The sequence below is a fragment of the Ammospiza nelsoni genome, chromosome 5 (genome assembly GCF_027579445.1).
Source record: "Ammospiza nelsoni isolate bAmmNel1 chromosome 5, bAmmNel1.pri, whole genome shotgun sequence".
Classification (NCBI taxonomy): domain Eukaryota; kingdom Metazoa; phylum Chordata; class Aves; order Passeriformes; family Passerellidae; genus Ammospiza; species Ammospiza nelsoni.
The window spans coordinates 42,272,251-42,287,593 of NC_080637.1; the positions used below are offsets into that span (position 1 = coordinate 42,272,251).

At 37.3% G+C, this 15,343-nt stretch overlaps 1 protein-coding gene across 4 annotated transcripts in view; it reads right to left on the minus strand.

Moving 5' to 3' along the window:
• KITLG (KIT ligand) overlaps positions 1-15,343 on the minus strand; it is a 56,578-nt gene that overhangs the window by 8,595 nt on the left and 32,640 nt on the right. For 2 of the 4 annotated variants that reach the window (XM_059472100.1, XM_059472099.1), the window contains exons 3-6: positions 13,173-13,235; positions 8,490-8,669; positions 6,452-6,614; positions 5,482-5,577 (exon numbers count right to left, since the gene is read on the minus strand). In XM_059472100.1, the coding sequence (XP_059328083.1) occupies positions 5,482-5,577; positions 6,452-6,614; positions 8,490-8,669; positions 13,173-13,235 (502 nt within the window). The remainder of the gene's footprint in view (positions 1-5,481; positions 5,578-6,451; positions 6,615-8,489; positions 8,670-13,172; positions 13,236-15,343) is intronic. The other 2 variants (XM_059472102.1, XM_059472101.1) reach the window with 1 other exon arrangement.

Consider the following 15,343-nt stretch of genomic DNA (forward strand, 5'->3'; position numbering starts at 1 on the left):
TGTTCTTATAATTAACTAGCAATTCATTTTCAACTCTCAGATTTTCTTGTTGACATTTTTCAAGTTTTAGACAAATATTTTTTTTATCTCTGAAATTCAGCTGTGTTTTCTAGGCTCAACGTTGTTAGAAATATTTGACAACATAAAGTCTATATCTTATATATTCATTATACTACATATATCTCTGTGTCTCATACACTATTTACAAAGTCTAGGTTCTGACTGCAGGGGCTTGAGTTTCACCTATATCTGGTAGATTCGGCACACTAAAAGGGAACATCAGTCAAGCAGAACCGATGCCAGCTTACCGTGAAAGAAATCTGTCTACAGAAGGGAAAGAGAGCAGACAAAGTTCTACAGAGGTGAACAACAGCTGAAAAAGAGAGGCTATTGATTAGTCTGCCTCTCTCTGCTCAGACGTTAAAGCCAAGTGCAGACATTAACTGGGGAGACATAACCTTTCTACTTTCTGTCTCAGATTAGGCACAGAGGATGTTTGCTTGCGGAACTGATCTGCAAGAAAACTGGGCAAAATCAAATGGGTGTAGCCAGCCTGAACAACCCTAGAAATGCTCTCCTGTGCTCATTTATTTAAACTGTATTCTCAGAAGAAAATTCTGATATTGCTCTTGTGCTCTAAGCAAGTAAAAAGCAATCCTCATTTGCCTAATGCCATTCTTCTCAGTGAGAGACCTGCTGAGTTTTACAGCTAAATTATGTAAATCATATGGGGATGGCTATTTTTTCTGGATTCAACCCTGCAGACTTCAGAAAAAAATTAAAAAGTGAAATAAAATTCAAACGAAAGACTCTTCAGGTCATGTAGAGCATAATGTGTTTGATAATATGCTACGGTAGAGTGTATAACCTCAAAAAGCCTCTGCTTACCCACAGTAAGCATGTCATGCATGTCATGGCAAGCATGCTCTTTTTTAACATGAACTTCTAGAGAAATGTTCTGCATGCAGGATAATCAGTGATAATTTTGTACCTTTGTTTTTAACAGTATTTTTCAAAAATTTAATATAATTTAAATCAACAGAAGAGATCCCTTTACAATGAGGTATCTAAAACTGGAAAAATCTGATTTCTGAAAAGTTATCTCCAATGCAGGTGATTTCTTCATCATCTATGGCAAACTGAAAGGAATTTATAATTAGTTTTCCATGTGGGGACATGCAATCCAGGGATGGAACCTAAATACAGTCCCATAGTGATACTTTCCTTAGCCTACCTTTTAAAAATGACAACAGATTTTCTTTTCCACAACATGCCAGTATATGAAATAATTTGAAAGTTAAGTAATCCATAACTACCTTAAAAAGCAAGCAAAACCAGAATATTTAATTTCACTTTCAAGTCCAGAAAAAATTCTCTTGAAAGATCTGGGGAGAATGAAATGAGTCATGGCAGGTTTCTTCCTGTGCCTTTTATTTATATTAAAATTTAAAACAGAACAGGCTGAAGAATTTTAAGTCTGGAGAACCTCTCAGGGACTTGTCTTAATGAAGAAAATTGAGAGAAGGAAAGAAAGCTGGCTACCACCGGGACCTCTTCCTCCGTTAGAAACTTTGGAGCTCTACACAGAAAGATCCTGATTACCATCAGTTGTAAAGGCAGAGCAGGAGAAGGAATAGCAGAAACCAGGTGTACCAATAACTTTATGAGCTCTTTGGGCAATGCCAGAGGAACTGCTGACTCTATCCAGCAGAGTGAAAAAAGGGAGTGGATGCAGGCCAGCATCTCTCAGAACTCTCACTCTGTATCTTGTGGAAGATGCCCTAAGGAAGTGATCTCATTTGATGCTGATTTATGTATAGTCTTCATGGACATTGGGATGTTAAGCTGTGAACAAAATATCTTTACAATAAAAGCCACTCAATTACACAATGAAGTTACTGAACTGCCTCCTACCTCGAACCATGTGTGATTATGATTGAAAGCACTGGCTTTTTTTTTTTTTTTTTTCCATATATGTCTCAAAGGAATTTCCAGTTTACCTCTGCTCAGTTCCAGCACAATTACCACAAGATCTTATCTGTAAAAATGCAGAGCAGCTCTCACCTGTTCATTAGGGTTTTCCATTAACTATTAAGTTGGAACAACGGAACAAAGGCACAGAAGGCAGCGCCAATTGCATTAAGCCATAGTTGAGCATTTTAAAATTGTTGTGCAATTACTGAATTAAACTATGGTATTTTTTGCTTAATTAAAAAAGGAGACCTTCTTCCTAAAAGCAGTTACAGAGATCTCTGTGTTTACATGTTCTTTGAGGTACTCAGGACTAAATAATAGGGCTAAATTATTGTGAGGAAATTACACACAAAAATGTAAGGAAGCAACACTGAACTCTTCATGAAATTATAAAGAATGTTATGGCATTCAATTAAAGGAGAAGTTTTAGTCACAGCTAGTAAGTTCAAGCTTTGATCAGAGCAACATGACATTCATCTGATGGCTTCAATCACCGAAAGGAGAGATTAGGACTCAAGACTTCTTATCCTGAACCTTCTTCTTTACATAGGAACCATCTCATCTACATTCTCTAGGCAATGTGTGGTATAATCACGCAGAGAAATATGAGCAAGACTGGAACTTTAACAGCTAATTGCAACTTCGGTGGATTACAGTCAGGTAACACAAAGAGGAAAGAACAAATTTGGGATGGTGGCGCTAGTCTTTTGAGAATTTTAGGAGAAATAAGAAAAGATCTTTCCACTTCTGAGAAAAGATAAAGGGGAAATATGTTACAAGTCTACATTCAATATACAAGAAGGAATAAACCACTATTACCATTCAAAAAACAATTAGAATAGCGTAATTGTTCTATTTTTCATTTGGCTGGGCTAAGACTTTTTGTGTATATTTAGTTGAGATTCTACGCTATTATTTTAGTTTAATTTTATTGTTGTGTAAGAACAATGGAGTAATGAAATATGACTCAACAAAAACAGCAAAATTATAAATCCATAACAGCTAATTTATATACAATTTCTATGACATTTCACAAATTATTTTATTGGATGATGCACTTCAGGTTTATTTAAGCTGAATTTACAGTTCAAAGACTACACAGACTGTATTAATAGACTCAAAATATATTAATCTGGAGGGGTTCTTTTGCAAACACTGAATACTTCTAAACGCTCTAGAAACTATTAAACTGAAGAATAACTCAGCTTAAAACTGTTTAGAATTAAAGGGTTAATAAAAAAAAATTACTGCAGCTTGTGTCTGAAGATGCTTTTTTTCAGGCTTCCCCTCTTCTCAATGTTTTCCTTTTTGAAATTTGAATTTAGTGATGCTTTTCTGAGAACAATACTGAAGCCAGGGGAATGTTATGCTGGGGAAGCTTCACAGGGGAATGTTAAGGTTTATTCACTGTTGTTCATTCCAAGAAGGTAAGGATTAACTAAAACCAAAATTTCCTCAGCAATGAAGTCAAGACCAAACTATGATTGGCACCAAAGGCTATTTCAGGAAATAAACCAGTGATGTCAATAAAGATTCCACAGCTCCCTCCCTGCAAAAAACCTCCAAATGAGTAACTACAGTGTAACCAGTCAGCATCCAAATTAATATAATTTAATCTGATTATGAGTTCAAACTGTCCCCAGACCCAGCCAGACATGCAGTCCTCATGTCATTTCTACATAAGGCTGTTAACTGATATCCAATTTTCTAATAAATTGCTTAAGAGAATGATAATCAGTTAAAACACACCTGTACAGCATATGGCAGCCAAGCAATTAACTGCATTATTTTAATTAGGCTTTTTTCCTACTTGATTATCAGTTCCAATTATAAAACAAGATTAATAATCCTGCTTCTGCACTCTCCTCCACAGTACAGACACAGGTGCCACACTCCACTGCACTGCCTGGCATCCCTCCTCCTGTCACTGTACTGGGTCAAACTCCTTACATCTGAACTTCTCCTGTAATCTGTCTGTCTTTTGGCTTCTTGATCCATTCCCATTGCTTCAGGCTGTGGCTGAATATTTTTCCTCTAGCAATGACAGCAAAAATTATCACATCTTCAGACCTGAGAGAGAGACAGGTATGAATACTTTTACCCCTTCCTAGTGCCTCAGAGTTGGCCCTGGGCTCATCAGGTTATTTGCAGACAGCTCTGTGACCTCTTGGCAAGGAATCTATGGCAGTGAGTCTTCTCTTTTCCAAAGACTCAGGCTGGCAGCCAGGAGTGGAGGGGGTTTTTTAATTCCTTCTACTCTGAGGGTTCTGGGCTGTGATGACTTAAGACCCACTCTTAATTAGAAAGCAATCAAGAAGGGCTTCAAATCTGATAGCAGCTGTGAGCCAACTACAAGGTAGCATGCATGGTGCTAAAAGCCCAGAGGGTGACTAGATTACACATTCCAAAGAGAAGGAGCATGAGAAAAAACTCAGGCCTAGTAGCAATTGTGTCACCAACAGAAGCTACAATTGTGCCCACTAGATTACATCAGGCTGCCCCTCTGCACATATTTCCTCAAGCACAGGGAGTACCAGTCACATACTTCATCATCACACACTCAGATAACATAGATCTTTGCGGAGTGAAAAGGGGAAATTGTAAAGAGAGCCAGATACACATTGTCATCTTGACGTGTCTGGGAAACGAGAACAAGGAAACAACAAGGTTAAACTTTGATCACCATTTCAGGAACCTCTAAGGAAAATCCCCTCTTGTTCACGTGGGAAGCTCTAGATAGTGTTCACCTTGTTGTACATGATGTCACTAAAAGCCCCTGAAACTTCACTGTTTCCTTTCACCTCAGATGCTTATGCCCTTTCTGACCTCGTGATAGGTAATGCTGAGGCTCTTACAGCAACCATTCTGGACTCTTATCAGGGACCTGTTATGCAATAAGTGACTAAGACAGATAAGAAAGGTGACATGAGTGTGCCAGAGAGAAGACTGCAGCCTGCCAGAAAGGCAGTGACTTTGCCATTAACCCCAAGTGAAAGCACGCTGACTTGCGGAGGTGGCCCTGCTGCAACTACACCAAACAAACACGGGACTGGCCTCAGGGCTGGTGTAAAGCTTGGTTGGGATTGACAGTACTCTCAAAATGCAATGTACAGGTATCCTCTTTGTTCATGCGAGTACCCTCATACGAATTAGGGTAGCTATTCTGTTCATTTGGAGCAACTTCCTTTTCTGAGAGTTAAAATGAAATGTCTGGCCAAATTTTCTGAGGCCATATGACTAGTGAGACCTCATGACAGCCAAAACGAAGAGGCCTGCCCTCTCCAAGTTGTAGATTGCTGTCACATAATTGTAACTCGATAGCATCTCTACATTTTGATTAGATAAGTTCATTGCATTTCAGTATGACAGCTGAGAAACACATGGTACACCATCAGGAACATGTAACTTCCCATTAATTTGCACAATTAATGGCATTCTTTTCCTCTGAGCTCTCACAACCAGCTACCAGAACAAAATGGAGACATATATTCAATCACTTGTACTTACTGTTACTGCTAGTGCTACTGCCAATGCTGTCATTCCTAAGAGAGCTGGCAGCAACAGGAGGAAACAAAAATGTTTTTGTGACAGCGACTCTGGAATCTAAATAGAAAATGAATGTGTCAGAATTATGAAACTTAAAATACAGTTCCCTCTATATTAGACGAAGGGCTACAGGACTACTCTAATGGGGCTATAGGGCTGTTTTAAAAGCTGGCTGTAGGACTCTTCATAAAGTGGATTAAGCCAAAGAAGGCAGTTTTATTAAGATGCAGAAGTGTCTACATGCTGAGCTGCTGCTGAATAGCTAATCTGGAAAAGAAGTTACTGCTTACAAGTTCTTAAGTTATGGCACTGATCTGCTTCTAGTTACTACTGATGTAACTGTACAACTGGACACACTGCCCTAATTAAAAAGCTAATATCTGTCACTGGAGAGAGTAAAAGAAAAGGTAATACAAACCCTCCATTTACTGGAAGGATAAGAAAGAGCTGCAGGAGCTTGACCTGAGCTTGTTAAAATGTTCAAATGAAGTAAACATTTCCCTGTTCAGGAAAAGTGGGATGAAATTGAAGGTGACTTGAGGCTGCTGCAATTTACAGTTTGTCCTAACTTCCTCTCCTTTCAGTTGTGCAATCTTAGGCTCTTTTACCGCCTTATAAAACTAAATAGAGCATTAAGAGAAGATAGGAAGGACAATGTAAAAAATTCAGGATATATTTTGGATGAATAGAAACAGAGCAGCATAATGCAAGGTTATTTTGATTATACTGAGAAATGATGTATCTAGGAGTGATGGCACTAGAACTCGACTTCGAACAGAAACACAACCTTCAGTGTCAGTAGTTATTTTCACTTGCAGTAAAAAGGTGACATGGAGGCATGGTATCAGATCTTTAGCATCTCTGAAATCCAAGGATAATCACACACTTTTATCTGCCTAGATTCTGCTCCCCAAAAGGAGACCCCTCTTACCATTCTCCGGTGTTCCTACTGTTGAAGGCAGAATGCAGTCATTCTTATCCAATCTGTCTGCAGACTCTTTGTAGACCTCAATGGTACTATTAAAGTGCCTAAAAAAATCCTCAGGAATGAAGTGACCTTCTTCATAAAGGTGACCATTTTCTTTTACAAAATCCTAGAGTAAAATATAGAATTCAGCTTGAAAGAAGGTCAAGGGAGATGCTCATTTCAACACCTCAACAAATGATAAAAAATACCCAAAGATGGTACAAAATCATTTATATTTTTAACCTGCAGACAACCAGATTAGCTGTATACAATCTTCATAAAACAAAGAAGCCTTCTGATCTGAGGATTTCAAATTAGCTTTGCAAATAGAAATGAATTATTAATACAGTGTTGCAAAATTGCTAAGGAATGAAAGACAGTCTCCCATCCTATACTGAAAACCAAGAGACTTTTTAAAATTCCCCTCATTAAAAAACCCCCCTTGATTTCACATTACTTCGCAAAGTTTCACATGAGTCTTTTAATCGCAACACATGAACACAACAATCATTGGTATTGTCATCAAGATGATGGGGAACAAAATACAATAGCTGGGGTACACCACTGCTCAGAAACAGGCTGAGATCCCTGATAACAGACCTAAAAATAAGAGCAACTATAAACAAGGAAGCACAAGGAAGCCCAGTCGCTCTGAGGTCTAACAGACATGTCTGTGATGCCAGATTGAGATCCATGATGATTATTAATGGTTTTCTTATTTTTTTTTAATTTTTTTTTAATGTCAGCAAGTCAAGTTTGGCCTGGGGTAACTCTGTACTCTTAAGAAGGAGGACAGTGGTAAGAACATGGTTTAAGTATGTCCTAAAGAAAACCTCCTGGTTTTGGCTCCAAAGTTATTTTATGTTTGATGCTGAAAGTACTAGACTTAAGATCGTTATTCTCTAAGGAAATCAACAGCTAGTTGTTTTGCTGAATTACAGGATATTTACTTTTCCATTCTACAAAATAAAATTCCTCTTCCCCAACCACATCCCAGCTGAGTGATTTGAATCATCAGGACAAAAATAGAAAGGAAAAAAAAATATATACACTGAAGTCTGGAGATAATTCAGTTTGAACTGGAAAAGTAGGGAATATCTAAATACTCACAGCAGTGCAATGCTTACATAGCAAGCTTACAAGGTTATTCCACTCTAAAGGCACCTGAGTGTTTTACTTATTGGATTCATTTTGGGTGTTGAAAAGCTCCAATTACAAAAACTAAGGACTTAGCTGATAAAAACAACTGTATATGGAAGATAAAATACTTGCTCTAAAGGACATGGTGTATTTCACCTGTTTTATTCTGTAGGACCAAACCTTCAACTATACAACTTATTTTTAATTAGTGATAGTCTGGTCAGATCTGGATAACAGACTAGAAAATTAATTTCTTTCCCCCTTCCCTGCCTGCACAGAAAATGAGACATCTCTTGAACAAGAATCCTTCCAGCTGCTGTCAGAATCCAGAAACACATGGAAATGGATCAATGTCCTCTGGTCTTTGCTGTGCCTTTATATAAAATAGTTAATTAAACCTTGGAAAAGCTTCTAGAGTTTCACACACTGTGATACATACTAAGAGTACATTAGTAACTTTAACCAAATCATCTTTACATTTACATTAAGATCACTAGCAAAATATATAACTTAAGCTGGATACACAAGGAAGATTTCTGCCAGTTTCAAAAAGATCAGAATGGATTAATTATCTTAAGGAAGATCACTGCATTTCTGACTTTAAATAACTGCATACAGGTCATTGTATATACTGTAATTCCTTCTAAAAATTTTTATTTGAAACAGGAGAAAAAAATTAACCAATGTTAGTACAGTGTATTCAGGGCATTTCTAAACAAAGTAGGATTTCAGATGCACAGGAATAGAAATGAAAACAAATCTAATAAAGCCTTGGAAATTCCTAAACTATTACTGAATATTGTCCAACAGAAAGTAAAAAATAAGTATCCAGTACAAAAGCTGAAACCCTGCATAAAATTACCTTGTTTTTGTCAAAAGCAAGGCATGCCATAAGATCATTAATTATCCTTGTGAGATTATTGATGATTGAATAGTTGCTTAAAACATCCGACATATCTGGAATATCTGAAAATTTCTGGAGGAGATTATGTAGACTTATTGAAAATTCAGGCACCATCAAATGCAACCAACAGTGACTAGGCTGTCAGGGGATAAAAAGAGAAACAGATGTAAATTAAATATCAGACATTTGTAAAAACTGGGTAAACATCTCAATGTGTAAAAGTAAATTAGACTGTTCTTTCCAATTTAAACTATCTCAAAAGTACAAATTACAATTCTTCTTCTTTAATGTGACCAATTTTCTCTTCATTCCTTTTGGTAATATTTCTATTCTGACTGATACTGATATATATATGGTTGTTTGTTAAATGCCATCCCTTCATTAAATTCTCAATGAATGCCAAGTGTCAGTGTGTTGAGCACTTGAGCCTTGGAACATGTTGCTATGAACCCTAGTCCATGCTTTCATTAACCTATTTGTTTTCTTTTCAATTCCTACTGCCTTAACAATTCTTTAAATATCAGTTTTCATTTATTGCTGTTACCTTACATGACTCAGTTGACCCCAAAGATCCCTGATTTAAATTTATTTTCAGAAGGGATTCCATAAAAATTTTGCATGAAGTCCCTGTGTGCTTTTATCCACCTTTAAACTTTTTAGCTGAGTTAATGTTAATTCTTTCTCTTCAGCTTTTTCACTAAATGTCATTACTGGGAGCAGTTTCTAGATCTAAAAGCCTTTCTTCTTCCTGAATCTTTGATAACAAAAGTGTTTTGCACAGCCTGTCACTGTATACACTAACACCTATACAATTAGTTTGCAGACAAAGTTTGTACAGCTGTTCACATGACTAAAACCTGATAATTCATCTTGCTGTTTTAGAGGAAGTCATTAACTTCTTTTACTTATATATATATAACATATATAACAGTAGTCAAATAGAGGAAAAGGTCACACAGCCCAGGAAAATTCCTAACATGGCATGATCAGCAAAAATACGTGTAATGCATAAGTCAGAACTGCAATTTGTACCTGTAAATACCTTCACAATAAAAGCTAATTTTTTAATGGCAAATGTTATGAGAATTTATTCCATATATAACAGTATTTTTCCAATATTGAAATGTCTCCTTAAAGACTTCCAGATACAAAGATCTTGGCCCAACAAACCCAAAGTACTCTCAGTATCACTAAACCAGTTTCCAATGCTGCGCAGTGGATAGGCAGCGCCCACTGAATCCACCTTCAGCAACACACAGCAAATGTTTGGCAATGTACACACTTCTAGGCTTAATCTCATTTACTCAATTTCTTCAATAAATCTGCATACGGATTATTTTTTTAAAAAAGACCGAAATCCACAGATGTTGTTCTGCTTTGATGTGTAAATGTTTCTGACAAGAAAAAATATACACTTCACATTTCTGAAGACTAATCAGACTATTAGGCTTCCAGGCTTAGAGAACCAAATGTAAATACATTGTTCAGCTCCACCTGAATTTCCACTTCTGTGTACAACTCTTTCACACAATGATAACCTGTGGCAAGTAAGTGATATAACCTTTTGCAATTATCTCAACAATGACTTCAAAAAGAAAGAAACAAAAAGCAAAATGGATAGCATTTGACTCGAGTCTGCTTCCCCTTTTTCCTTTGAGGACAGTAAGGTGAGGGGGGAGGCAGAAGCAAATAAATCAGAGAAAGTTTGTTGAAACATATTCTGTTCAAGCAACGTATGTTGTGCCATGTCCCACTGCCCCCCATGAGACAGGCAACGCGTTTTCTTTCCTCTGCTTTGGGGTGGGAACACTGACACAGAACTAACTACTGTGCTTCCCTGAACTGGAAACCTTGAAAACCTTTTCCTTTGAGGTTTTGTGGGTGAGCATTATCCTCTGGCACGGACTAGCATAAGCTTGCTGCTTCTTCTCGTGAGCATTTGGCAATTCCAGCAGGGAGTCTATTTTGTTGCTCCTGTGGTTTAGCATGCGTGTGGGAGTCTCCTCTAACTGAACTGTTCTGACCTACAAAGCTGTATTTCACAAAAGCTCTAAGTTCTCTTTTCAGTAATGTCAAGCTGTGCAATCACTTGCTATGTCAATACCTACCAAAAACATGGATAAAACTGCTCTAATTGAAAAATATGACGTTATTTGCAAAGAGAAATGGAGGCTTGACTCTGATATTTTGTGTAAACTTTGACCAAGATTTACACTTTAGGGCAATTGCAAATGTGATTTCCCTTGTACTTCAGGGTAGCTCTCATTTGGCTTTTACTTTCTACATCTCTGTAGAAGTTTAAATTTTATGTCCTCTTCTGAATTCAGCCCTTTGCTGTCATCTCTGCCTTTTAACCTTCAGGTTTGACTACACAGTTTATTCTATACAAGACTACTTTTAAAGCCACTCAGTTGCCTTGAGCTAGTGCATAATGCAACAACCCTTTTGTTTAATGGATGGGTCAGTCTGTTCCTGTTACATGCACTACACTGGCTTCCCATCTGCTTTGTGTTCACCCTGCCTTCCTACCTTTAGTCATCTACATTTGGGACTTGCTACCTTGAGTACACTTCCCACTTCATGCATGCACTGAAGATTAAAATCTATTAAAAAAAATTGCAGAGCACCCTTTCAATCCCTTCAGAGTTGAGCAAAAGGCATTTACTTTAGGCCAAGTCATGGGTTTCCCAGCTTGCATGGACCAGAGTAAAGCCTACTTATCCCTTGCTGTGGTATGCATAACACAGCCTCAAATTCCCAGAGAAGAATTTGGCCAAGTGGGATCCGAATACTGCTGAGTACCTTCTCCTGTGAAGGCATGTGGCCAAGAGCTGCACCTGTCATTACCATGACTGAAAGTGCTGTGCAAAGGGAACATGGAAGTCTCAGCTCTGAACTTCTCCCTTTTTATTTCTTGGCTGCTTGCTGTAAATGTAAACTGGATCTAAATTTCTGGACATGATGCACCAAGATGACAAAGCACTGAAAAGAATGGAAAAGAATCTGCATACTGGCAGTCAAAACCGAACCATGGAGAGAGGCGGGAGTGAGAACAACCAGGACTCATTGCTCAAGCAGGTTCCCTGGCCTTCTTCATCTGCCAACACCCCCAGGAGAGCAGTGGAGGGAATGGCCTCAATCCAGCCCAACAGCTAATGGGCTGGAAGCTGGGGAAACAGCACTCAAGCTACAGCCGTCCTCCACAGATGTGAATGTTCATCACATCAGACAGCAAGACCAGTGAATTTCAAAAAGCCCAGCAGTCAAAGGATGGTGGCAGCCAATCTTGATTCCTTTTTCTCTAAATATTGGATATTCTAAGAAATGGAAAATTTTCTATTAGTTTTATTTATATAGGACCTAGTACCTGACTTCATAGCATTTATTCTGCAGTTTTCCTGTCTAAAGAACCAACTTTAAACTGGGTTTTCCAAAGTACTCTAAGTTTTAGTGAAAACCTCAAGCTTCCAGCAAAACTCTTAAAAACACTGTCACATCTGACATAACCCTCCATAACCTCACAACTCAGTGCCCTTCACTATCCTGCACCCTCCTTTTCCTCCTCCCATCTTCTTGTTATTCAGGGTTGAATGTTGCTTCTGGCATAATTTTCCAATATCAATAGGGAATATTGCTAGATTTGCTACATTGTGGTAGGGTAGGGCACATTTTCATACGTTTATCACATACAAATTGGATTTTTACAGTGAAAACTTTGCACAGACACAAAACCAGCTTCTTAAATGCAGCAGATATTTTTCAGCTACTGATGTAGTTGTATAATGATTAATTCTTAAGACAGGCGCAGAGTTGTTCAGTTTAACTGACAAAATCACGAGTTTCTTACTTTTCTCCTTGTCTTAAAACAATATAGCATTCAATATAATTTGTACTTTCAACTTGCTTCCTTTCCTCCTTTTTATTGCAATGTATGCAACAACCAAGTTTTCAATACGAAACTTCAAAATGTTTTTTGCTAAACTGAGGAAAAACAAAAAATATGTAACAGATTGATCAATAAAATAATACAATTTTAAAATAAAAATGTTATATAATTTTAAGATGTATAGATAATGCTTATTTGAAAGTACCACTATGTATTAAGTATGGGATTATAAAGAAAGAATAACACAAAGTATGTTTGAAATTCTACTGGTTTGTTTAGTTACCGACACCACCATTTGCTCAGCTTGGGGCTCTCTTTACTGGCTATTGTATTTCTTGTGCTCTACTGGCATTTCCACTGGCTGAAACAAGGACTTCTAGAGTATGTTCCAAAGTACAATTACTGAGAACCTATTTCTTTAAGAAAGTAATATTTTTCAACTGACACAATGAAATAATATTGACAAAATACTAACACAATGAAAATTTGACTTTTCACAAAAAAATAAGTTAAAAAAATTAATATGAAGAAAAAGACTTTCTTAGGATCCCTGTAATTATAAAAGTTTCAAGGGACTGGGAATTGCTCGACATTTCTATTAAATAAATACTTGGGAACCATATGAAAAGTGAAATAAACATTATTTAACTGCAACTTGCTAAAACATAGGACTAGGTACAGAATGTCACAGCCCAGCCATTACTGGTTCCAGTGGGCTGTTTTATTGGGAATAACTCTAAAGTGGTTGTACATACCAGACTATCCATCTTCGGGACATATTTAAGGGTTATCATATAATCATTTGGGAGATTTCCAACCTAAATAATAAAAACAGATAATAAAAATGTTATTACTTACTACACAAAGTAAGACTTTATTTCCATTACTGCATTCAACAAAATCTACCAAATATCAACACAAACTTTCAGTAAATTACCAGGTGCAGGCAAAAATGTTTACTTACATGCTTACTCTCCTGTGGAACTGCTACTGACACTTATTTATTCACAAGTGAATCATCTTTCCACAGCTCTGCAATATGCCCAGATCTCATCTGATCATGGTCAGTGCTACTGCTTCCCAGCAAAGTTAAAGTCAACAATGGGTTGAGAAGAAGTGATCTGATGTTCTTCCTTACTGCAGAAATTCCACTGCCCTTCTGTCTTTTAATGCCTTGAAGTGTTTACATGACAACTTCTACTATAGACAATAGAGGACCCAGAAGTATCTTGCCCTTTTTCCTTCAAATAACATCCAACTTCAACATCCATCTGAACCTAAATACTTGCCTGCCTTGTGGTTAGTTATGTACCAGGTCAGAAAAACAACATTAACTTTGGAGTTGTGCTTCTCAGTAATGACGAGCAATATCATTATATCATAGCAATGTCCTGGGGCAAAGGAGAGCTTCCACACACGTAAGATGCAGCTCTGCAGAAGGGGGCGAGTATGAAGCGTGCTGCAGCAAAGACAAGGAGTGGAAGAAGGGTTCCCACTGAATTATCCTATACAATCTGCCACAGATGGGTTCCAACGCTACTGTGAGACATAGCTGAACATCTGGGCAGTGTGCTAGGCTGGGAGATGAACAGGCCAACAGTCACCGGATGGCCACAAATCCACAGTTTTTTGAAATATTTTTTCAAAAGCATCATTATATGATGCTTAATAATACAATAAACCTATCTTCTGTCAATGAAAGTGTCAATTGATACTTCTTATCCTGGTTTGAAATCCACATAGTCAAAAACAATATGCACGGATGTAGCTCCTTTGGTACAAAAACATTTCTACTTCAGGTTAAAGATCATTCTGTTATGGCTGCTTTTGATTCTGCTGCTATAGCAACCAGCCCAGGGATTTCTTTTCCTCCTGAGCAGTTTTTAGGTAGTATTTTGTTTGGCAAAACATAATGTTTTATTTCTTAATTAAAAGTTTGTTTCAATTAAAAATTAAACCAGTTATTCAAAAACATTATGGTTCTAGAAATGATCAAGGGCAATGCTTATATACAGCCAAACACAAGTGAATTCCGGATATTTTTTAATTTATGTGGGCTAAGATACAATTTTTCAGCTCAATGACATCTACTATTCTCCTGCAGCTTTAGAAAAGTTTCTGTATAAATGACCGTTAAAAATTCCCTCCCATAAACCAGTTTTGTTTCTTCTTTTATTCTTGTTTTATTTTTATACCTACACATTCCCAAAGCAGAAGCACCACTAAAATTCCCTGCATTAATTTCTATTTACCTGGCATTTTGGTGAGTTGATTCAAGATGCTATAAATACTGAAAAATATTTCAACACATTTGTTCTTTCTTTAGAGCATCAGATTTATTCTAAATCCTCATCCAGATTTTTTGTCCGTTATTCCTTTCTTTAAAACATCACGGCATCACAGCATATGAATAGGTATTCAATATTTTTTCTAGCTTCCTTTGCATGCCTAGAGAGGTAGGATTAGCAGCACTTTAAGCAGTACAGATGGTGAAGATGCTACTCTACGTGCAAAGTTTCCCATACTCATTCTAGAGGGACTCCACACTTAGCAATGCCAGCAAAACCACTGTTCTTTAAGAAAGGTCACTGGAAGATTAAATTTGTTCCATATAAATGCACACTACAAGAATTGACATGCATTATGTATACAATCTACTTTCCTGGCACCAGAGCCTCTCAAGCACTTTTCACGCACAGTTAAAAAAATTTAAGTGCCCAAGAGCCCTTGCACCTTCTCAATCAGAGCTGGAGCAAACAGCTCAGCCGCAGATATTTCTCTCCTTGACAGACTGTGAATCAGATAAGATATTTTTGAATTTACTACTAAAAATGAAGATCACTGGGAGGAGGGTGTCAAAGACAAAATACATGCACTGCCTCAAGACGAAAGCTGTTAAAGTTTTGTTGACTGAAGTCCACGTGTC